At 50.4% G+C, this 24539-nt stretch overlaps 2 protein-coding genes and 1 long non-coding RNA gene across 4 annotated transcripts in view; all 3 read right to left on the bottom strand.

Annotated features, from left to right (window-relative positions):
* Positions 1-1724: 1724 nt before the first annotated feature.
* rars1 (arginyl-tRNA synthetase 1) lies at positions 1725-17658 on the bottom strand. Of its 2 annotated transcripts, none has more exons than XM_083691319.1 (15): positions 17535-17658; positions 16761-16898; positions 16051-16239; positions 15381-15489; positions 14977-15077; positions 14572-14693; positions 13825-13945; positions 13377-13506; positions 11894-11998; positions 11371-11549; positions 9923-10032; positions 9228-9333; positions 4850-5022; positions 3578-3825; positions 1725-2037 (listed from the first exon to the last, which is right to left on the bottom strand). In XM_083691319.1, the coding sequence occupies exons 1-15, from the start codon at positions 17577-17579 to the stop codon at positions 1928-1930; spliced, it is 1986 nt and encodes a 661-aa protein (XP_083547445.1). In that variant the 5' UTR covers positions 17580-17658; the 3' UTR covers positions 1725-1927. The 2 variants fall into 2 exon arrangements, with proteins under 2 accessions (XP_083547445.1, XP_083547446.1); XM_083691320.1 differs by lacking the exon at positions 17535-17658 and adding an exon at positions 17279-17385.
* Positions 17659-18126: 468 nt separating this feature from the next.
* On the bottom strand, positions 18127-22555 carry LOC310816026. Its single transcript, XR_014554638.1, has 2 exons — positions 22457-22555; positions 18127-22406 (listed from the first exon to the last, which is right to left on the bottom strand). It is a non-coding gene; the product is annotated as an uncharacterized lncRNA (long non-coding RNA).
* Positions 22556-22663: 108 nt separating this feature from the next.
* Positions 22664-24539, bottom strand: part of wwc1 (WW and C2 domain containing 1) — a 29769-nt gene continuing 27893 nt past the window's right edge. Inside the window, exons 20-21 of the mRNA XM_083665330.1 lie at positions 24408-24526; positions 22664-24037 (exon numbers count right to left, since the gene is read on the bottom strand). Of these exons, the coding sequence (XP_083521456.1) occupies positions 23971-24037; positions 24408-24526 (186 nt within the window). The 3' untranslated portion in view covers positions 22664-23970. The remainder of the gene's footprint in view (positions 24038-24407; positions 24527-24539) is intronic.

The raw sequence follows: 24539 nt of genomic DNA, 5'->3' as shown, positions 1-24539 counted from the left end.
ACCCCACACACGTTCCCCGAACAACCTGGATGAACACGGTCAACAACGAGCCGACTCTCCCAAACCAAGAAGCCCTCGAGCGGTCAGGACTCCAGTGACGGAGATTCTCCTCAGGCCAGACTCTCCGCTGGGTTCACCACCCGCCCAGGCCTCCCTCTCCCAGACCTCCCTGGAGCGGAGCGTGGGTGAGCCCCAGGTCGACTGGCAGCTGCCCGGCGTCCCTGATACGTCCACCGTTTCTGATGACCACGCTGCCGTCTCTAACCAAGACAAATCTACCTCTGACACCGACGCTACTGCCCAGACATCGACGGCTGTCTGCGAGGCCAAGACATCAGCTCCAGACACAGATGATCTGACCTCCAGTGTGTCTACTGTGCTGTCTGCTCTCATCGGCGAGGATGAGGAGGGGGATGATGAAGGGCTCGTGGACATGGCTGTCGTATTTGAGGAGAAACTCAAGGACCAGGAGGAGGCAACGCTGCTGAAGCTTGCTGCCCGCTATGACGACTTCTATGATGACTAAGTCTTCAACATGAACACTCACATGCATCTCCAGGGCATAACCTAGAGCGTGTTCGGCAAAAAGAAATATCTGACCAAATAATAAAAAACTATTTCTGTGCAACAAATTCCGAGCTGTGTTGATATCTGAAGCCGTGTGCAACTGTAGATTCATGCATTTTAAATAATTCACGAATAAAAACAAGGACACTTTGATCAAGATAATACAAGGGTACAGTAGACAAACATGTTGTCCCCCACGAACCATGGGCGGCCTTCTACAAAAAGAGAGCGATTTTTTGAAAAACAACAACCTTCGCAGCCAGGTAAATAACTAGAGGACATACAGTCACCGGGGCCGTGTCTCAATACCTGACAGCGAACCGTGTTTGTATGTGTCTGACTATTTCTCTGACTGACTGTCTCTCCCCTCCCTCTCCCTCTCCCTCTCTCTCCCCCCCCAAACTGGACATATTTGATAAAAACCCTCTTTATTTCTCGTTGTTATAGAAACAGGCGGGAAGAGTGTTTGCACCTGGCACTCTGTCCATCACTGACCAATAGCAGGCAGCCACAGGTGCAGAGGCTTCTTATAGGCAGAACCGACGTCAGACAAGACACCCACCACCCACTGGCTCATTGTAATGCATGGAACGGAATGAAGAATGGTATCAAACACACGTTTGGATCTACTCCATGCGTTACAATGAACCTGTCCTCTGCCAGCCTCCCCTGACACCCAACCGCTGTTCAATGCATGGACAAACATCACTCACAGATGAAAGAGAGACAATCCTGCTTTGCTACAGGAGTTAAAGGGATGTTTTCTAACATTGTCTCGGGGCATCAATGACAGCCAAAGTGTAAAAGTATAAAACCAGAAAAGTTATTTTAAAAAGTGGTGCACCCCTTTACCTTTGCATTGGGACAGTGAGTCGGGGTGGACCTCCAAGGTTCAGGTGATGTATTGTATCTGGCCGGGTTAGTGAGTCAGGGATTTACTGCCACAAACAAAGGTCATTGTTGTAACACAACACATTCATCTCCGACTGAGAGAGTGTGTGAGTGCGTGTGCGTGTGCGTGTGTGTGTGTGTGTGTGTGTGTGTGGAGTGATTGAGCTGTGGGGCCAGGTCAGTAGTGCTGTTTTGGCAGACTCTCTGAGCCATTCGTCAATCTGCTGGTTGCTATTCTGACCTTTATATGGAGAAAGATGAGCACAGTGCCAGACCCTGTTTTACAAGCAGTCATTAATCTTTTTATTTGGTATACAGTAAAAATCCAAAATTGACTTTAATAATGGCGGTAAGGGAGGAGGAGGGGGGGGGGGGTGATTATTTTTGTCTGTGAGTGAGGCAGTGAGGAAGAGGAAGAGGAGGAGGAAGAAGAAGGCCCATTGTGACACGGCTGTGATGTGGTGTGACATCACATCCTGGAGACGGAGTTGATGCCCAGGATGTCGAAGCTCTTGGCCATGATGGACGCCGTGGCATCACACAGCAACATCCTCCACATGTTCACCTTCACCACCTCACCTGGAGGGAGGGAGGGAGGGAGGGAGGGAGGGAGAGTGAAAAACAGAGAGAAGGGGAGGAGAGAGAGAGAGAGAGAGAGAGAGAAGGAAAAGATTAGGGGGGAGAGGCAGAGAGACAGACAGACAGACAGACATGCATACATAGGTCAGAGGTCATCTCGACGACACTACATCACACAACAGATGACCAATCACATTCATTCATGACGTCAATAACCCACGTCTTGGTATGCACTACTCATGACTCCCACACCCACGGGGGACATCGCTACATGCTGGGGAAATCCAATACTAATGGCCACTAACCAGCGGGAGGAGAGGACCAATTACAGACACCGGTCATTACTTGGGCGGGTGCATCAACGTGATTATTGACAGACGGTGAAATGAGTCTCTCATTAGCACAAACAAACCTGTGGGTTATTGGCCTATGTTTAGCATTATTCACGCTGAAATCATTCAAGCATTTGGATGCGTCCCTGCTGGCCAATCATGTCGCCTGCTCTGACTCCAACAGCCGTCTCCATGAGGTCATAGTTGTGGAGGACAGACTTTGGCACAGGAGGAGGACAGACTACAGACACTACAACACATCCAGAGGTCACATGGCCTGGCTGATGTTATACTGGTTCCAACTCATTGCCTTTGTTGGGCCACTTGTTCAAGAACAAACAGGCAAAAGAAAAGAGAAAATAGCTTAAAAAAAAAAAAAAGAGGTAGTATTTACAGCAGCTTGTCCGGAATAATTTACAACAGTTACGGAAAGTCGTGTATCACGCCGGAATTTTATAGTTCTGTAATACACTTTAAGCACTACATCTGCGGCGGTGGCTAATGTGGACAATAATTCACACACACACACACACACACACACACACACACACACACACACACACACACACACACACACACACACACACACACACACACACACACACACACACACACACACACACACACACACACACACACACACACACACACACACACACACACACACACACACACGATGGTGGCTGGAGATGAGGCAAGGTTAGCCTCTGCGCTAACCCAGGAACAGCAAGCTAAGCTAACCCCCACTGTGGCCGGCTCATCTAAGACCTGAGGAAACAGGACTTAGCGTTAGCCTCTGCGCTACCCCAGGAACAGCAAGCTAAGCTAACCCCCACTGTGGCCGGCTCATCTAAGACCTGAGGAAACAGGACTTAGCGTTAGCGACCCGGCCCTCCGTGGAGGTCAACGCTAGCAGGTGTGAGAGGAGATAAAGGCTAACAGTTGATTCTCTGTCCCTCCCAATAACATATTAACATGGTATTGTGATGGATGGATGGATGGACAGAGGGATGGATGGATGGATGGATGGATGGACAGAGGGATAGATGGATAGATGGATAGATAGATAGATAGATAGATAGATAGATAGATAGATAGATGGTTGCAACTATGGACAGATGGATGGATGGATGGACAGATGGACAGACGTTTATCCTCCAGGTGTGTGTGTGTGTGTGTTTGTGTGTGTGTGTGTGTCATCTCTCTACCTGTCTGCCGGTCCTTCTCGATGCAGTAGCAGCTGTCGTAGAACTCGGTGAAGGTGGTGGCCAGCTCGTACAGGTAGTCACACAGCGTGTGGAGCAGCAGGTCCTCCAGGATCTTCTGCAGGATCTCGGGGAAGCGCAGGATGCACTTCCCCAGCTTCCACTCCTTGGGGTGGTCCAGCAGCACCTCCGTGGTCTCCGCGGCCTTCCGTAGCGACGCCTCGTCAATGTTGGCCAGCCGCGCGATGGACCTGGAGGGGGGGGGGGGGAGGGAGGGAGGGAGAGAGATAGTCAGACACATACACACACGCACATGCTCACGCACGCACATGCTCAAACATGAGCGCGCGCACACACACACACACTTGGGGGGAGACAGAGAGAGGGAGGCAGACAGTCAGAGAGATAGTCAGACACACACGCACAAACATGCGCGCGCACACACACACACACACACACACACACACACACACGGTATAAAATAAAAAAATCACGGCGTGTCAACTCCATGCTGTGCAAACCAAACGCATTTCTGAGGGCACAATCTGCAACAGATCAAAAACCCCTAGCTTGACGCTAACTTGATGTCAGACACAGAAAGCGTCTGCTCAGCGGGGGTTCCTGAACACTTCCTGGGCCTGAATGAGGTTGTAATGATCAGTGTGTAATGGGGGCGTTTGTCTACAAGAGGGGGGACATGACTCTGCCTCTGTCTTCTCCACCCCACCTATCGACTACAGATCTACAGCATGAACGGCGTCCTGGGGTCTTCAAACACAGGGCTCTCTCTCTCTGTTTCTTACAGACACACACACACACACACACACACACACACACACACACACACACACACACACACACACACACACACACACACACACACACACACAGGGGGGCAGCAGCAGTCACCAGTGAATGCTCTATTGACTGGGCAGGCAGAGTGCTGCATCGACCACCCGACACTAGGCTGCTCTTCTGCCCCGGAGCAGATCAATGGAGCCTGGGTACACAGTCACCCTGAGCCCCCCTGAGCCCCCCTGAGCCCCCCCATGAGCCCCAGACCTCCAGGGAGGGAGGGAGGGACGGAGGGAGGAGGAGGTAGAGGGAGAGGAGGGGGGAGGAAGGGGGAAGAGGAGGGGGGAGATCCATGGTCCAGCACAGCTTACCTGGTATGGGTAAAGGGTAGGAGAGAAGGGAGAGAGGAGGAGAGGAGAGGAGAGGAGAGGAGAGGAGAGGAGAGGAGAGGAGAGGAGAGGAGAGGAGAGGAGAGGTCACCTGATGCGTGTGAAAGCGTAGAGCAGGTATGCGGCCGTGTTGCCTCTGTCGTCCAGCATCTTGTCGAAGGAGAAGACGTAGTCGTTGATGCGGTTGTGAGACAGGTCGGCGTACTTGATGCAGCCGAACGCCACCGAGCGCTGGGCTTTGATCAGCTCCTCTGGGGTCAGAACCTACACACACACACATGCACGCACGCACACACAAGCGCACACACACACACACACACACACACACACACACACACACACAGACACAGACACGCACACAGACACGCACACACACACACACACACACACACAGAGACACACACACGCAAACAGTTTACAGTTGAATTCTACGTGTTTGATTCAGCTGGAAGCTGAGAGAAATGTCCCTCCGGGGACAAGAAAGTTGATCTTATCTTATCCACTGGTTCCATTGTAGTAATAATAATAATAATAATCATAATCATAATAATAAATCATAATACATTGAATTTGAAAGCGTCTTTCAGAACACCCAAGGACACACTACGAGGTATATACAACATTAAATTGGGGTGGGTGGGTTGGGGTGGGGGGGTGGGGAGGGTGGGTTGGGGTGGGGGAGGGTGGGTTGGGAGTGAGGCCAGCCAGGGGTGGTGGTAGAGGGAGGGGGGGGCAGCGAGAGACAGAGAAACAGGCTGGGGGTGTTGTAACAAAATAAACCATCTCAGAATAGATGAGAATGGGCCCCCTCCTCTGCCAGCTCTCCCTCAGTTGAGAACCCCCATGGGAGCAGGGCGAGACGGCACGCATGCCAACGCCCCAGACTCATCCCTCTGTGGTGTAGTCGGTAGAGCACGGCGCTAACAACGCTTAGGTCGTGGGTTCGATTCCCGCTGGGACCATCTATACTGAAAAAGGCATGCACTCACTGCAATGTAAGTCGCTTTGGATAAAAGCGTCAGCTAAAATGGCGTATATTATTTAACGCAAAGTGCGTAACTTTCCCTGTCCGTGACAGCGTGGGCGTGGCCAAACACACCCCAGGCACAGCCGAGGCCTGCTTCACAAGATCACCCTCTTCTGAGCGGAGACCGCAGAGACTGGCGCTAACTGACAAAAAAAAAAAGGTTCAAGAAGGACTACGATTCCCAGAAATCCGAGCCAGGTGGAAAGACAGGAGAGAGGGTCTTGCTGCCAGAGGAGCCAATCAGGACTGGTGGTGTTCCAATGTCCACAGTAGCAGAACTGGACCACTTAGAACGCCTGGCCAGGACACTGCTTCAGTGGTGTGTGTTCCCTGTTCAAACACACTCACAGACTGAGTGAGTGTGTGTGTGTGTGTGTGTGTGTGTGTGTGTGTGTGTGTGTGTGTGGGGTGGGACTTCAGTCTCACAGCTCGTTACAGACGGGACAGACGGCCACGCTGACAGCAGCTCCCGCATGCAGAGTTACCCACTAGCCCCTAGCCTCCTACCCACTAGCCCCTAGCCACTAGCCTCCTACCCACTAGCCCCTAGCCTCCTACCCACTAGCCCCTAGCCTCCTACCCACTAGTCTCCTACCCACTAGCCTCCTAGCCTCCTACCCACTAGCCTCCTACCCACTAGCCTACTACCCACTAGCCCCTAGCCTCCTACCCACTAGCCCCTAGCCTCCTAACCACTAGCCCCTAGCCTCCTACCCACTAGCCCCTAGCCTCCTACCCACTAGTCTCCTACCCACTAGCCCCTAACCTCGGCCTCCTTCCCACTAGCCTCCTACCCACTAGCCCCTAGCCTCCTACCCACTAGCCCCTAGCCTCCTACCCACTAGCCTCCTACCCACTAGTCTCCTACTCACTAGCCCCTAGCCTCGGCCTCCTTCCCACTGCCCTATAGGATATGTACAGGTGAGCTTGTATTTCCAAGGCTAACACAGACCCCACTAACAGGCCCAGCTCAGTTCCTGCAGCACATCGCTAAACAGGCCACCTCCCTACTGAAGAAAGACCTTTCTGTTGATAAGGGGAGTCACACGTTATGGCTCTATCCATGACAATTGTGTATATGCATTATGCATTTTATGTATTATGATTATGGCGTCGCTATGGTGACATCCATTTGTAGAGCAGAGGCAGGGGAATTTCAAAGTGGTTCCGTTAGCGTTGCTCTCTTGGTCGTTAGCGATTGCATCTATCCTTCTTCTTACTGCGTTATCAGACAACGCTTCTCCTTCTCCCTCCCCACACACCGTGCTTCTCCTTCTCCCTCCCCAAACACTGTGCTTCTCCTTCTCCCTCCCCAAACACCGTGCTTCTCCTTCTCCCTCCCCAAACACCGTGCTTCTCCTTCTCCCTCCCCACACACCGTGCTTCTCCTTCTCCCTCCCCACACACCGTGCTTCTCCTTCTCCTTCTCCCTCCCCACACACCGTGCTTCTCCTTCTCCTTCTCCCTCCCCACACACCGTGCTTCTCCTTCTCCCTCCCCACACACCGTGCTTCTCCTTCTCCTTCTCCCTCCCCACACACCGTGCTTCTCCTTCTCCTTCTCCCTCCCCACACACCGTGCTTCTCCTTCTCCCTCCCCACACACTGTGCTTCTCCTTCTCCCTCCCCACACACCGTGCTTCTCCTTCTCCTTCTCCCTCCCCACACACCGTGCTTCTCCTTCTCCTTCTCCCTCCCCACACACCGTGCTTCTCCTTCTCCTTCTCCCTCCCCACACACCGTGCTTCTCCTTCTCCTTCTCCCTCCCCACACACCGTGCTTCTCCTTCTCCTTCTCCTTCTCCCTCCCCACACACCGTTCTCTCCATTTCAACGGCAGCTGGCAATATCAAAGTCTCAACGACGGTATGTGGCTTCATAGCCTTTGCAACCAGATAGTTCACCTCAAAAGATGCTTTCAAGGCTCGCCTGCTGACAGTCATTGCCTTTCTGAAGTACAATGGCTGCTTATTCTGCTCGGCGCAATTCTTTTCAAAGAGAGATTTCGGTCTGCCTCCATGTTCTTTATGTGTTGTCTCAAAATGTCTTTTGAGCTTGTTGGGTTTCATGCTCTGGGTAGAAAGGACGTTACCACACAGCAGGCTTTTCCTCCTTGTTTTCAGTTATGCTCGTAAATCCATACTGAAGGAAGGTTTCATCATATTTTTTCAGTCTTTTTGATGTCTGTTTCTCAGTTTCACTTGAAGATGTTGGTGGGGGGGGGGGGGGACGCAGGTGGGCAAAGAAATCTTTCCATTTTCTTTGCTATTTTCTGTCGCTTTGATTTTCTTGCAAACTGTTTATGTTTGAGCGTGGGAATGCACGTAGCCTGGTCACGTGTGACCGCGTGAATCAAGATATGCCGAGCTCAGTTAACAATATCCTGGATTTTATTTGAACTCGATTTTTATGAGGAGAAGTGAAAATGTAGGATACGTTTAGTTGTTTTAAAAATTGTGTGTGGTGTTTTTATAATTATTATATATATATATATATATTATAATAATAATAATTATTTGTATTGATCAATTACTAGAAATTTCAGGCAACCCCATCTGAATTCCATGCCACCCCACTTGGGGTCTGGATGGTAGGGTCTAGGGTGTAGTGGGTAGGGGTTAGTAGTTAGTAGGGTAGTAGGGTGGTAGGGTCTAAGGTGTAGTGGGTAGTGGTTAGGGTGTAGTGGGTAGGGCGTAGTGGGTAGGGGTTAGGGTGTAGTGGGTAGGGTCTAGGGTGGTAGGGAGGTAGGGTCTAGGGTGGTAGGGTCTAGGGTGGTAGGGAGGTAGGGTCTAGGGTGGTAGGGTCTAGGGTGGTAGGGTCTAGGGTGGTAGGGTCTAGGGTGGTAGGGAGGTAGGGTCTAGGGTGGTAGGGAGGTAGGGTCTAGGGTGGTAGGGTCTAGGGTGGTAGGGTCTAGGGTGGTAGGGAGGTAGGGTCTAGGGTGGTAGGGTCTAGGGTGGTAGGGAGGTAGGTTCTAGGGTGGTAGGGAGGTAGGGTCTAGGGTGGTAGGGTCTAGGGTGGTAGGGAGGTAGGGTCTAGGGTGGTAGGGTCTAGGGTGGTAGGGTGGTAGGGTCTAGGGTGGTAGGGTCTAGGGTGGTAGGGTCTAGGGTGGTAGGGTCTAGGGTGGTAGGGTCTAGGGTGGTAGGGTCTAGGGTGGTAGGGAGGTAGGGTCTAGGGTGGTAGGGTCTAGGGTGGTAGGGAGGTAGGGTCTAGGGTGGTAGGGTCTAGGGTGGTAGGGTCTAGGGTGGTAGGGAGGTAGGGTCTAGGGTGGTAGGGTCTAGGGTGGTAGGGTCTAGGGTGGTAGGGAGGTAGGGTCTAGGGTGGTAGGGTCTAGGGTGGTAGGGTCTAGGGTGGTAGGGTCTAGGGTGGTAGGGAGGTAGGGTCTAGGGTGGTAGGGTCTAGGGTGGTAGGGTCTAGGGTGTGATTTGTTTACTTGGAGTCTCTCACCGTGTCTCTCTCCTTCTCCTTCAGCTTGTCCATGGACCTCTTCAGCCCCTCCTCCAGCAGGTCCATCAGCCTCACCGTGTCTCCAGAACGAGTCTTAAACTTCTTCCTACAGACAGACAGACAGACAGGCAGACAGGCAGGCAGACAGACAGACAGACAGGCAGACAGGCAGGCAGACAGGCAGGCAGGCAGGCAGACAGACAGAGACATAGGGACAGACAGAGACAATATTGTTATATAACATTTCACTGAGAGACATACTTTTAAAGCGGGGCCCTGTGGCTGTGAGCTCCTGATCTGAATGTTGACGATATATGAGATGATATGTGATTCATTGTTATGATGTGTGATGTATGTCCTGTATGTATGTTATGTTGCCATGTATTGACATCATGTGATCGTTGGAAACAATTGATATACTTATGCCAGTCATTCTGTTCTGATTGGATCCAGCGAGTCTTGTTGCTATGCGTGTTACTTGCTATGCGTTTGACCAGTTGCTTTCATAGGATGTTGAGATTACTGAAGGTGGCTGTTATGGAGTGTGTGTGTGTGTGTGTGTGTGTGTGTGTGTGTGTGTGTGTGTGTGTATATGTGTGTGTGTGTGTGTGTGTGTGTGTATGCGTGTGTGTGTGTGTGTGTGTGTGTGTGTGAGTGTGTGTGGACCAGGTGGCGGTGTGTGTGTCATCACTCACTTGTCCTCCCCCAGCACCACTCCGAAGCCTGCGTGTTCCACTCGCGTCACCTTGGGGTCGTACCAACCAATCAACTGGGCTGCAGCAAACACCAGCTGGAAGTGTGTGCCCTGTTGAGGAGAAAACACACACACACACACACACACAAAACTGGACTTCAGGACAAGGTGGTGAACTGTGGTGACAAGCAGTACTCTGGAGCCCCCCCCCCCCCCCCCCCCTCACCCCTAGGTGTGTCTCTGATCACTCAGGAGTCTCTCTGACAGTAAGTTGGCTCAGAGAGACCAGGCTGGCCAGACAGCTCTCTGTCATCGGTGTCCCTAGCCCCAGGCCCCCCCCCGACCCCTCCCTGCCTTCCTGACCGCCCCCCGTCCCATCCCGCCTCGCCAACCCCACCCCCCGTCCCGTCCCGCCTCGCCTCACCAACCCCCCCCCCCCCCACCCCCCTCATCTCTACCCAGAATTTTCCCACAAGTGCCGGTTGTCATCTCCCCTCCTGTGCTGTCCTCTCTGAATGGCTAACAGACTTCATGGCTATGATGTGACAGAGACAGACAGTCAGGCAGGCTGTGTGTGTGTGTGTGTGTGTGTGTGTGTGTGTGTGTGTGTCATGGCTATGATGTGACAGAGACAGACAGACAGGCAGACAGGCTGTGTGTGTGTGTGTGTGTGTGTGTGTGTGTGTGTGTACAGCATACAGTATAGGTCTATCAAAGTATGTGTGTGACTGTCTGAAGATTCACAATGACAGCTTCCAGGAGTCATTTCACATGTAGGCCTCTGGGTTTCTCTGTATCCTTGGCGATGATGTATTGAAGTGAGCTTTGCATTGAGTCGTTGAGTAATGTACCATTCTGTTCCCCAAACGTTCCTACTCAACATCCCAACTCTCCATCTGTAGTAAAAGGCAGTCTATTAAAAGGCACAGGCATGGTTTTGAATATCAATATCTCTTCCACATATCAAGCAGGCTTGCGCACGCGCGCACACAAACACACACACACACACACACACACACACACACACACGGCCTAATGTCTCGTTAAAATTAACATTCAGTACATGTGGGAGGAACTAATTGAATTAATTAACCTGTGTACTTGAGATGGAATCAAGGTGTTAGAAGCTGCCACCTGGAGTGTGTAGAGCAAACTCCAAACCGGGGGGGGGGGGGGGGGGGGGGGTAGACCAGGGGGGGCTGGTGGAGGTAGAAATCGGAGGATGGGCTATTTGTAATGCATGGAACGGGAATGAGGAATGGTATCAAACACACGTTCCTCATTCCGTTCCATGCATTACAATGAGCCCCGTCCTCCGATTTCTACCTCCGCCAGCCTCCCCTGGTCTACCCCCTGCATCACCCCCACCTCTCTATCTCCTTAAACCCCCCCCCACCTCTCTCTCTCTCTCTCCCCCTCCCTTCCCCTCTCCATCAACCCCCCCCCCACCTGCCCGCTGTCCGTCACGTAGATGATGGTGTCGGCCTTCTCGTCGAAGAGTCGATGTCGCAGGGCGGCGAGGTCCGAGGTGTCGTACGTGTAACCGCCGTCAGACTTGACCACCGTCAGGGGGATGGTCTGACCCGGGACGAACACGATCCTACGACCCTCATCTAACTCTACCAGACCTGGGGGAGGGAGGGAGGGAGGGAGAGGGAGATGGGGGGGGGGGGGGATGGAGAGAGGGAGAAGGGAAGGGAGGGAGAGAGAGGCGATTGAGATGGTGAAGGAGCATGGCTGAGACAACAGTGCCCCCCTCTGGTAGAGATGGGTAACTACAACACACTTGTCCACCTTTCTCCGGAAAGCAAACATTTGTACATTTCCCGACTTGAAACCATCCCAACGATGCTCACTAATGTGTATTATGAATGTGGCTATTTATATGGAGTTCAACGGACATCAATACCACAGGACTAAAATAAAGTGATAGTGTTTCTATTATTTTTTGCGTCTGTCAAAATGAACAGACCTTTGGCTTCAAACTCTTTGACCACAGCGATCATCTTCTCCTGGTAATAGGACTCTCCACGCTCGATGATCTGGACGTCCAGGCAGTTATACACCCTCTGGAACTCTACGAGGGGGGGGGGGGGGGGGGGAGGGGGAGGGGGGGGGGAGGAGGAGAGGAAGGGGGGAAGGAAGGAAAGGCGGAAGGGAGGAGGAGAGGGAGGAAGGGGAAGAGGTGGGAGGCGGGGGAGAGAGGAGGAGGAGGAGGGAGGAAGAGTAGAGCAGAGGAGAAGGATCATAGAGAAGTGGGGGAGTAGGGAGGAAGAGGAGGAGGAGGAGGAGGGCAGATCAGATTTGTTAAAGTGCAGCCAGCCACGCCTGAGGGAAATCAAACCTAACTAAATGTCTTTGTCGAGACTAAAGAGACAGCAGGACGCTGCCACAGTCACTCCTTCCTTGATGGGAGAGAGAGCAGAAACATCCTCCACCCTAATTGCTCCTCTCTCCAGCCTGGTCTCCCTGGGACACGTCTGCTGTCTGCAGGCTGATTAACGCATGGAGGACACACACACACACACACACACACACACACACACACACACACACACACACACACACACACACACACACACACACACACACACACACACACACACACTCTCTCTCTTTTTCACTACCCCCCTCTCTCCCTCTCTTTTTGTCTCTCTCTCTCTCTCTCCTCTCTCTCTCCCTCACTCTGTCCCTCTTTCTCAATCCCTCCCATCTCCCTCCCTCCCTCCCATCTCCCCCTCTCCCTCCCATCTCCCTCCCTCCGTCCCTCTCCCTCTGTCACATCAAGGTCTCATCGTCCCAGAGATCACACACAGGGTGGTGGAGAACTGTGACCCGTCAGAGCCGACGCCTCAGGCCTGCCGTGCCCTTCATCACACGTACGCACGCACGCACACACCACCTTCATCAGAGGGACACACACACCCCTTCATCAGAGGGACACACACACCCACACGGCCCTTCATCAGAGGGACACACACACCCACACCCACACACGGCCCTTCATCAGAGGCGCGCACACACACACACACAGCCCTTCATCAGACACACACACACACACACACACACACACACACACACACACACACACACACACACACACACAGCCCTTCATCAGAGGGACACACACACACACACTCAAAGAGCCCAATTAGAAACAATGCCAGGAGCAGTCACCAAAGACGCAGGACAACATCTCACCTCAGACATGTGACTCAGACATGTGAAACGTGTTCAATGTGTCAACAATCTCACCAACAACAACAACAACTCCACCAGGCTGATGATCTATATGATCACTGTTAGAACACCTTCCTGTGTACGTACACACACACACACACACACACACACACACACACACACACACATACACACAGTAAACAGGACACACACACACAACCCTTCATCAGAGAGACACACACACACACACACACACGTTCATCAGACACACACACCTTTCCTGGAGACATCACAGATGAGGTTCCAGCCTTTGATGAACTCTGGCTCTTTGCTCTGCAGCCTGACCACACACTGGTAGGCTCTCTTCTTGAAGGCCTCCTCCTCATCAAAACGCTTCTTTGACTCCTGGAACAGGTGGGGGGGGAGAGAGAGAGAGAGAGTGTTTTATCCTTGGGATATTACAAAGGAGAGACTCCTCCAACTCCATACTACTAAGAGTTTGGTCATGGGGATGGACAAGCCATTTCTGATCATATCCTTCTGGGAGGACAACATGATGGTGGGCAGTGGTGGACTGACCATGTAGCTGGCTGACTGATTAACTGGCTGCCTGACTGACTATCAGAGGGGCTGGGGGACTGACTGGCTGACAGACTGGCTGGCTGGCTGGCTGGCTGCCTGACTGACCGAGTGAGTGACCAACTGGCTGGCTGCCTGACTGACCTTGTAGAAGGCCTGCAGGTCTCCAATGGGAGGAGAGGAGGTCAGGTAGTTTGGGAACTTGTCCTGCAGGTGAGCGATCAGCATCCCAAACTGGGTCCCCCAGTCCCCTACATGGTTCAGTCTGGAGGAGGGGGAACACAGTCAAGACATGGCAGACACACACACACACACACACACACACACACACACACACAGGCTGTAGTAGCCATCAATATGCATGTATGTATGTATGGCTCTGGGTTGTAATCCAGGGGCATCTTTTAGATAACGTGAGCCTTCATAACACCAACAACAGTTACTAGTGTGTGTGTGTGTGTGTGAGAGAGAGAGAGAGAGAGACAGGAAAACACAGTCAGACAGGACAGACAGGACGGACAGACAGGACGGACAGACAGACAGACAGACAGACAGACAGACAGACAGACAGACTGGTCAGTCAGACAGACAGACAGACAGACAGACAGGTCAGACAGACAGGCAGACAGGACAGACAGACAGTTTGCGCACGACTGCAGCAGAGCCGACTGCCGCATTCATTAGCTTCTCAGAACTCGACAACTCCAGACTGCAGAACCGGCGTCTCATGTACGAACCCCACTCTGAGCTGGCTCTGAATTAGCCAATAGGAGCCCTAGGCAAAATCCTACACTAAATCCTGGTGGAAAACTCTCGAGTTTCTGAGGAGCACATGAAGGCACCGTTAAGACAGATGTGTGTGTGTGTGTGTGTGTGTGTGTGTGTGTGTACCTCAACACGTCATAACCCAGGAACTCAAACAGGCGACACATGCTGTCCCCAATGATGGTGGAGCGCAGGTGGCCAACGTGCATCTCCTTGGCGATGTTCGGAGAGGAGAAGTCCACAACCACCTGGAGGACACAGACAGACATACATGACACAGACACACACACACACACACACACACACACACACACACACACAGACACACACACAGACAGACACACACACACAGACAGAAACACACACACAGTCAAAAACACAGACGGACGCACGCACGCACGCACGCACACACACACACACACACACAGACACACCAAACACCAAATAACATGTTATCAAGGGAACACATCAGACTCAGGTAAACATCATTGCTAATGCAGAAGCTGCAGTGACTGCGTGTGTCTGGCTGACCTTCTTCCTGCGAGCCAGAGGAGGAGGTTGAACCCCGTTCAGCAGCAGGTTGGTCAGCAGTTTGGACACGAAAGACTTCTTCAGGTGAACGTTGATGAACCCTGTGAAGAGAGAGAGAGAGAGACACACACACACACACACACACACACACACACAAACTGTGAACATCAACAACACACGATTACAGAACCGACAGCTGACTGCGGTTTAGAGGTACAAGGTTTTGCTTTCAAACACGTCTTCTCTGTCTGAGAACAACCAGACGTGGTTCCTAAGAAGAGGAGCCCTCCTGTACTGTAGAACGGTGAGAAACATCTTATGATGTCAATAGGAGGTTCAAAAACGCTTTAATTCACACTGTAGCGGGGAACACAGGGACTTCAAAAGAGTATCAGTTCGCCCACCTGGCCCGGCAATCTCCGTCTTCTCGATCAGCTCGTTGTCTGGAATGTTCTGGACTATCTTCTCGGCGATCTCCCGGGGGTTCACTTTGAGTCCCTTTGTTTTCATCATCTGAAACATGCGGCCCCCATAGGATCAAGCTCCCTTTTAATAACCTTCCCTTTAATAACCTTCCCTTCAATAAACATCCCTTTAATACACTACCCTTTAATAACCTCCCTTTAATAAACCTTCCCTTTCTATTGATTGCTCAGGAGAGGAGCAGCAGACGTGTGTATCATGTATATAACAGTGAGTGTCCACAGGGACAGAAAGATAACAGAGAGAAAAGAAAAAAAAGTGCAAAAGAGAAAGAGAGGAAGAGAGAGAGGAAGAGAGAGAGAGAGGAAGAGAGAGAGAGAGGAAGAGAGAGAGAGAGAGAGAGAGAGGAAGGAAGAGAGAGAGAGAGAGAGAGGAAGAGAGAGAGAGAGAGAGAGAGAGAGAGAGAGAGAGAGGTGCAAAAAAGAGAGACAATGCAAGAAACAGGCAGCACAACACAGAAAAGCCAAATAAAACAGACAGTCAGAGACACAGCAACAAAACAACTCCCTGTTGTTGATCCCAGAAAGGGAGAGGTTGATTAGGGAGCGGGGGGGCGGGGTGGGGGGGCGGGGTGGGGGGGTGTCCTCCTACCTGGGCCATAGCCATGGCACTGTTGCACTGGTAGTCTCCAAACTTGGCCTGCTGGTTGGGTGTGACGGCCAGGGGAGCGTCCTCCAGGTCTGGGCAGGCCGCTCGGATGGCCTCCCCGAAGATCTCCTGGAGTCGCTGGTTGATGTTCATCATGGTCTTGCTGCACTGGCTCCTCTCCTCCTGAAGGCTCTGGGGTGGGGGGGGGTGGGGGGGGGTGGTTAGCAGCATATTAGCTATCATACCACAACACCTTCTATGTATTTTATTTCATGGCTCAGTCTGAAAAACATGTTTTAAAATGTGTGTGTGTGTGTGTGTGTGTCTTTCCATCTCCCTTCTTTCTCCACCAACAATAGCTAGTCATAGTGTGTACAGTACAGTAGTGCACACACCAGGGGAGGCTGGTGGAGGTAGAAATCGGAGGACGGGCAGCTCATTGCAATGCATGGAACAGAATGAGGAACGACATACATGCAATACAGTACCACTCCTCCTTCCATTCCATGCATTGCAATGAGCTGCCCGTCCTCCGATTTCTACCTCCACCAGCCTCCCCTGACACACACAGTTCTGACACACACAGAGCCGGTTGTTTTGCTGTCGAAGCGCGGCGCAGAACTGGTTCGAGATTCGGCACCGGCTCCGAACCGGCCCACGAACTGCCTGTTTCCTCTGGAGGGTTTAGAAGGAGGCAGGGAGGGAGGACTCACCCTCTTGAGGATGTTGAGGCGGTACTTGAGCTTGGCGTTCTCCTCCCTCAGGCTGTCCAGGTGGGACGACAGACCCAGGTCCTGCTGGGGGTTCCTCAGGTCCTCGATCTCCGCCGACAGGGACTTGATCTCCCGCTCCTACGGGTGAGAGAGGCTTACTGTACTGTCACAACGAGTCTCTCTCTCAGTCTACTGCTATTGTGTCTAACATGATGCAACAAGGGTGACATTCAGGAAATTATTAAACTTTAGACTTCGATAACACAGATGTCAGCTGATTTACGGGAAATATATGATACCCCGAACCACACCCCTCTGTCAGAACAGAACTGAAAGCTTCAAGAAGGTCTCCAGCTAGCTGGGTTATGATTGGTATCATAAATAGGTTAGCGAGGTTATCAGGCAAAGTATGTGACGGGAAGGGCCGTATGCACGGTAGTTAGTACCAACTAAAATATACCTATGACAGCTGTCTAGCCAGCCAGCCAGCCAGCTAATACTAACAGCCTCCCTCATACCTCACTGTGCTAGCTGTCACACATCACAGGCCAGAGGATGCTGAAGACGAAGCCAGTGTGTCATTATTATGGCCCCTTTTAAAGAGCTAGCTCCCAGTTACTTCACGCTGCTAACCTGCCTTCCATACCAGGTCCCGTTGGTTACGTCAGCAACATGCCCACATGTCCCCGCAGCGCACAGCGCTAGCGCAGCTTTCCTACTTCAGTTTATTCATTTATTCTCAAACTCATGGCTTTGTAAAGTGTAAGCGCTGACCTGCTGCTGGAGTCGGGATGTGTACTCGGCCACGGAATCTCCCATTTTCTTTACGAGGGTGGAGTATTGACTTGTTTCGGAGGGTAAGTGGCAAAAGAAGTGAATGTTGAGTGAGCAAAGTGGACCGGCTGCTGAGGAGAGGAGAAAAGAGGGACGTGGTGGAAATGATCGAGCTGTCAGAGGTTCTGTTTACCGCCCTCCTGTGGTCACGACTGGTACGCACAGGCAGACAGTGACGCTTGCTGATTCTGCTCAATGGATGCTGAAATGAGGATGAGAAATGACACTTACAGCGCATCAAACATGGCCCTTCAATAAATCAGGCTACTCTAAGCATTTGTTGTTGCACTAAACACATTTTGGAAAATGATGGTAAAGCCTGCCATAAATACGTTGTATTTTGTAGCCATTTGAAGATAGAGTAAAAACTGGAGATGACAACTGAAAGTTTGAGATAAGAAACATGTTGAAGAACATTGCAAATATCGTACCATTTAAATAGATACTGGTATTCACTGACATGAGTGGTCCTATCTTCAGATTCACATTGGACCACAGACACAAAACACACAGCAGACAACACAGGCAAGGGTCGAAGAAAAGAAGTGTTTTATTTGTTGTGAAACTACAAAACATATTTTTTGTGCTGGTGAAATATTTACAACTCTGGTTGACACAGTGTCCATGATAAAATTCACAGCTTCCAGGAGTCTCACAAGAAGGGGAAAGGGAAACAGAAAGCACACCTAAGATCACAAAGTGCAATAAATACATGCTGTATTTCTCCAAACCATCTCCATACACATACCAGGCTCATAGCCAGCCTTAATACAACAGATTAAAAAAATAATAATCAAACAAAAAATGCACTTGAACTTCAAAACAAACAATAATTATTATATCACAGCCTACAAGAGGACAAATCATTCATATCTACCAGCATACAGTAAGTTTCGAGAAAGTGATGATTTCTGATTACTGATGAAGCAAGACCTACATTCATTTCTGATTACATTGACAGCTTTTGTCAACAATATACATGCCGGGTGGTACAGAAGAACATTGGAGCCTTCCGGTTCAACCATTACTAAACAGTCTAGCCAATCATGACTAGCTTCAGTTAATCACATGCGTAGTCCTGTTCCATTCAGATTCAGACATTCTAGAATCTTATCAGAAGCCCTAATGTAAGACCTCTCTGATGTTCACTCTCTACTACACTTGAGTCAAATGAGGATGATCTTTTTCTTTTTTCTTTTTTTTTCTTCTTTTTTTTTCAAAGTAAACAGTTCACATTCACATGCAAACAGTACACGTTATTCGAGGCCACTTCTGTCGATGGTGGCCACGTTTTTTTTTTCTTGCCTTCAACAGGTTAAAATAATATTTTGCTCTTAAAAGGCACACTCTCTAAAATAATGCTGATTCCCCCAAAAAAACAAAAACGGGTCCATTCACAGTATACAGTTCATGTCACACGTCTTTAGACTTCTGTGCTTTGAATATTAGTGGCTTTCCTTTACAGAGGTGAAGTGTAACATTGTCAGGTTTTTTTGTTTAATCATATCTATTACACAAAGACACTAACAAATTGGCCGTAGTACACTATATGAATTAGGCCTAAATACAGTAGAAGCTGTTGGAGGTAGGAATCGGAGGACAGGCTCATTGTAATGCATGGAACTGAATAAGTAATGGTATCAACTCCGCGTGTTTGATACCATTCCTCATTCTGTTCCATGCATTACAATGAGTCCGTCCTCCGATTCCTACCTCCACCGGCCTCTCCTGGCCTAAACCCATGCATCGATCTGGGTGTGCCTACACTGACAGGAAGACCATGTATGACGGAATAGCAACGTGACATCATCATAACAACAACAATAACAACAACAACAACAACAATGGTGGTGGCCGTGGAGAGAAGGAGTCATTTAGAGCATCTCGACTGCGTGCCTGGTCTCAGTAAAATGTTCTTTCTAACTGGCTTTCAATCTGAGTTCCAATGAGCATTCAGTGGAGACACAGTGCACCCTCAGGCAGAGAGGAACCTGTGAGTGCACTACAGAATGACATGTCCAACCTCGCAGCCCGTGGGCTGAAGGGAGCACTCTAGAGAAGGTTAGTGTGGAGTTCAGATGCTTTTCTCACTTTCAATACGCCCAATATAGAGGTTTATTGTATTTCACATCATGAGTAGGAGCCAGGAGACATGGAATGTGTTCATCCACCTGTATAGCACTGTCAGCTGGCAGGGCACCATAGCGATCAGCCTGTCACCTGTGGAATGTGGGGGCCATTTCACCGTGCCCAATGGAATAGTGTTTTGGAAGTGTTTTAGACAGAGCTGCCCACCTGGGTGCCTGATGCCAGTTGCAATGTCCAGAACTCACTGCAAAAGAAGGTCCGTTGAGATGAGTAGCGCCCACATAATGCACGCACGCACGCACGCACGCACACACGCACGCACGCACGCACATACACACACACACACACACACGCATAATAATAAGTTGGGCTTCACAGTAAATCCACTATCCAGATCCAAGGTCTTCACGCTATATATAAACCAGGTTGCTGAGCAACTGCATCAATGTAACACTGAATCTGACTTTGTGATTGGTCAACAGTCGGGACTCTCTCTGGCTCCCTCTGCGCAACTTTCTATTGCAACAGCAATTAGCCTAAGAGCAATTAGCCTCGTGCTGAGTTAGCTCAGCTAGCTTTTCTAGCTGTTATCTCAGGGCCCCGGGTGTTAACGGGTGAAGCGGTACTTCATTGAGACAGTCTCCCTCTCTGGGATTCATTCAGACGCGAGCAGACAGGAGCAAAGAGGCTATGACTCTGTGGCTAAGTAGGTTACAGTTCTGTCTCTCAGATCAGACCCATACACCACAACAAAGCGTCTGTGGAAGGAGCACACACTCGTGTTTGATACCATTCCCTATTCCATTCCAGGCATTACACTGAGCCTGTCCTCCGATTTCTACCTCCACCAGCCTCCCCTGAGACACACTCCAACAGGACGAGGACTAGAACATCTCTCACCCGTCATTCAGGACTGACGGCACTAATCAACACAATCCACAATGTTTGGTCCGCATGAAGATGTTCCCAAGGAAAGCCAATGGGGCAGTGGGACAATGGGATTTGGTAGGGAAAACCGATGTCCCCTCAATGCAAATAATAAAGTTTTTTTTCTACTACCTTCAAAGAGAGGGCAATACTGTGAAACTATCTCCAGGGGAATCCAGTCCTACGTTCACAACATGACCGGAGCTTCTCTCAACCTACAGGCTAACGTACATCCTCAGGGATGTGATGAGGGACAACGTAGGCACCACTAGAAATTCACCAACAAGTAGAAGACCATATTCGTTTGGGGAGGGGGAAAGGGCATTTTAATGATGTATGAATTGAGCTTGATCTAAAAATAATAATAATAATAATAATTATAAAGGCAGGAAGGAATCAACAGGAAAAATAATCACGTTTCTCCTCACAGAAGGAGGAGAGCTCGTCCAGAACCACTGCCAACACATCTCAGCTGCGCCCACATCCAACATCCAACCCATCCATTATTAAGTGTTGACAGGAAGATGTCAGTTGGCGAGCTAGCTATCACCCTGGCTGTTCTCATCTGCCTGTCTCTGCAGTTGCCAGTGCCCTAGTTAATAAAGCACTCACATTTCTGGAGGCACCTTGCTGAGATGAGAAACAACATCACGAGGAGGACCTGGTAATGACTCGGACACGAGAGAGAGAGAGAGATGGAGAGAGAGAGAGAGAGAGAGAGATGGAGAGAGGCAGAGAGAGAGAGACACGGAGACAGAGAGAGACAGAGTACAGTAATGTAGTGTCTAATTACAGAGAGAGAGAGATAGAAAGAGAACGTGAGAGATTACAGTAGTAATGTCTGACTCTATAGAGAGAGACGGCTTGGGGGGGCCGGGGGTCTCCAGATGGTGCTAATGTAATGTAATCTGAACAGATGATAGCTGCTCCATGAAGGATGGGGACAGAGATAAACCTAATCTTATTAATCTCACTGTGCTCCAAAGCTTCCAGTTTGTTGCAGGATAAGCCCCTCACTCCGCAGACAGAGACAGAGACAGAGACACACGTACGTACAGTACAGTACAGCATGAAACAAGTCCGCTCTGATACTCAGGGAGTTCTCAGTTCAGTGAGTTCAGATGGACCCATTCAAACCCTCAGGTGTATCATCAGTAATTCGTCATCGATGAAACCTTACGCTTCATCAGGTATTGCTGTTGAACAATCGTGGTGTGCTTTCTAAAGCGGGGATTGGACGACAGTCGTCCCAGCTCAGGACAGGGTGGGAGTGTCGCCCCCCTTGAACAACCCTCCTTTCCTCTTGTTTTTCCTATCATAAAGTGCAGACACTATAATCCACTTTAACCTACCTGAGTATTGAGTGACAGTTAGTGCCGTTCCTATACAGTGTGTGTGTGTGTGTGTGTGTGTGTGTGTGTGTGTGTGTGTGTGTGTGTGTGTGTGTGTGTGTGTGTGTGTGTGTGTGTGTGTGTGTGTGTGCGCGCGTGCGCCTCTGAACGGCCATGTACAGTACACTGGATGGCCAGACCGGTACTACATACACAGATACCATGTGTGGCGGGGTGGGGTTCGAACCCGGGGTCTCCCACTTGGAAGACCCGAGTGTCTACCATTAGGCCAAGAGGACATCCTCAAGCTCTGAGGGCTACACTTCGAGCTGTTACATGTCTCAGACAGGGCTGCCTTCCCCATCACGGGAGCGTGACTCCAAACCACCTCCCCTACTCATGTCCATAGGGTACAGAACTAAGAGAGGACAATGCCATTAGTTACAGCAGGGGACTATACAACCACCTGTCCAGTCATAGTACACCATTAGTTACAGCAGGTGACTATACAACCACCTGTCCAGTCATAGTACACCATCACACACATCAGACATGGAGACCTCGGTGTGCTGTCAAGAGTGTACATCAGGGGAGGCTGGCGGAGGTAGAAATCGGAGGACGGGGCTCATTGCAATGCATGGAGCGGAATGAGGAACGGTGTTGTGTGTTTGAGACCGTTCCTCATTCCGTTCCGTGCATTACCTTGAGGCCCGTCCTCCGATTTTCTACCTCCGCCAGCCTCGCCTGGTGTAGATAAGACAGAAGTACCTCTAGGATTCATATTCACATCTTGGTTCCAGAGTTAGAGAGCACTCCCGGTGGTCGTGAACGGAACAGCATGTTCCTCCAAACCGTCATACATCACATAGAGAACGATGGTGAGGAATGGTATGACGATTGGACGAACGGTAAGGTATCAGGTGTACTGTCGCTAGGCAACCGACCGACATCCACTTATTCGTAACAGTAAGATAATGCTGCAGAGACAGAGTGGGGGGGGGGGGGGGGGGGGGACAAAAACCTATGCTAGTCCTAGTTTTTAAAAATAAAATAAAATAAAAAAACACTGTACAGATTTAGCATCTCTGAGATCTAAAAACCCAGTGTTCCGAAAACGTGACGATTTCCTACTGTACATACTTTATTACGCTTCTCAATTTCTTCATAATACCACCAGAAGTTTGCATCATCATCATCATCATCATCATCATCATCATGGCCTTGGAGACAGCAGTTAAGTTGAATACTTGAAATGTTCTCTACACGCCATCTGAAGGTGGGTCAGAGGTGTGGGCTGTTTCACACACACACTACAGGGTCAAACCCGGAACCGGTGTTCTGTTCTGGCTCGGATATTCTCTCCTCATGTTGTCCAGCACTGTTCCAGCAACTATGGTGGATGTGTAACCGGGCCAGGAGAGTTCAGCTCAGCTCAGCTCAGCTCAGCTCAGCTCTATTCAGCTCTGTAATGTGATCGGGAATGTCGGTCTTCTCTGCATGTTGTAGATCTTGCGTAGATCTAGTGTAGATGTAGGGTAGATCTAGTGTAGATCTGCAGGGTAGATCTAGGGTAGATCTGCAGGGTAGATGTAGGATGTTGGTCTTGTCAACAAATCTGAGATCTAGTGTAGATGTAGGGTAGATCTAGTGTAGATCTGCAGGGTAGATCTAGGGTAGATCTGCAGGGTAGATGTAGGATGTTGGTCTTGTCAACAAATCCGAGATCTAGTGTAGATGTAGGGTAGATCTGCAAAGTAGATCTAGTGTAGATCTAGTGTCGATCTAGGGTAGATCTAGGATGACTCGTCAGGGTAGATGTAGGATGTTGGTGTTGTCTACACGTCGTCAGGGTAGATGTAGGATGTTGGCGTTGTCTACACGTCGTCAGGGTAGATGTAGGATGTTGGTGTTGTCTACACGTCGTCAGGGTAGATGTAGGATGTTGGTGTTGTCTACACGTCGTCAGGGTAGATGTAGGATGTTGGTGTTGTCTACACGTCGTCAGGGTAGATGTAGGATGTTGGCGTTGTCTACACGTCGTCAGCAGGCAGATCAGGGATGTTGGTCTTGGCTCGGGTAAAGAAGGCCATCTTTTCTCTGGAATCACAAGGGAAGAGATGAAACGCTAATCAGTTTACTGTAACTTTACACAACACAAATCACTCTATACATGTACGCCTAGCGGAGGTGATTTGGAATCATGCTCTTGTGATCAGGTGTTCGTGTGCGTGTGTGTGTGTGTGTGTGTGTGTGTGTGTGTGTGTGTGTGTGTGCGTGCGTGCTTGTGTGTGTGTGTGTGTGCGTGTGCCTGCCTGATTGCGTGCGTGCGTGCGTACTTGTGTGTGCGTGCCTGCCTGCGTGCGTGCGTGCGTGTGTGTGTGTGTGTGTGTGTGTGTGCCTGCGTGTGTGTGCCTGCGTGTGTGTGCCTGCGTGTGTGTGCCTGCGTGTGTGTGCCTGCGTGACTGACCTGAATGACTGCAGCTCGGGCACCTCCTTCCTGCTCTGTCCTCTGATCTTGTGGACGTCCTTGGCTGCGGCTCTCATCATCTTCTCCACCCTCTGCTCCTGCAGCTGCTCCTCCCGGGTCTACAGACCAGGA

This window comes from Argentina silus (assembly GCF_951799395.1).
Source record: "Argentina silus genome assembly, chromosome: 2".
NCBI lineage: Eukaryota > Metazoa > Chordata > Actinopteri > Argentiniformes > Argentinidae > Argentina > Argentina silus.
Note: the sequence above shows the minus strand (reverse complement) of the source record. Positions and strands in the feature narration are given on the sequence as shown.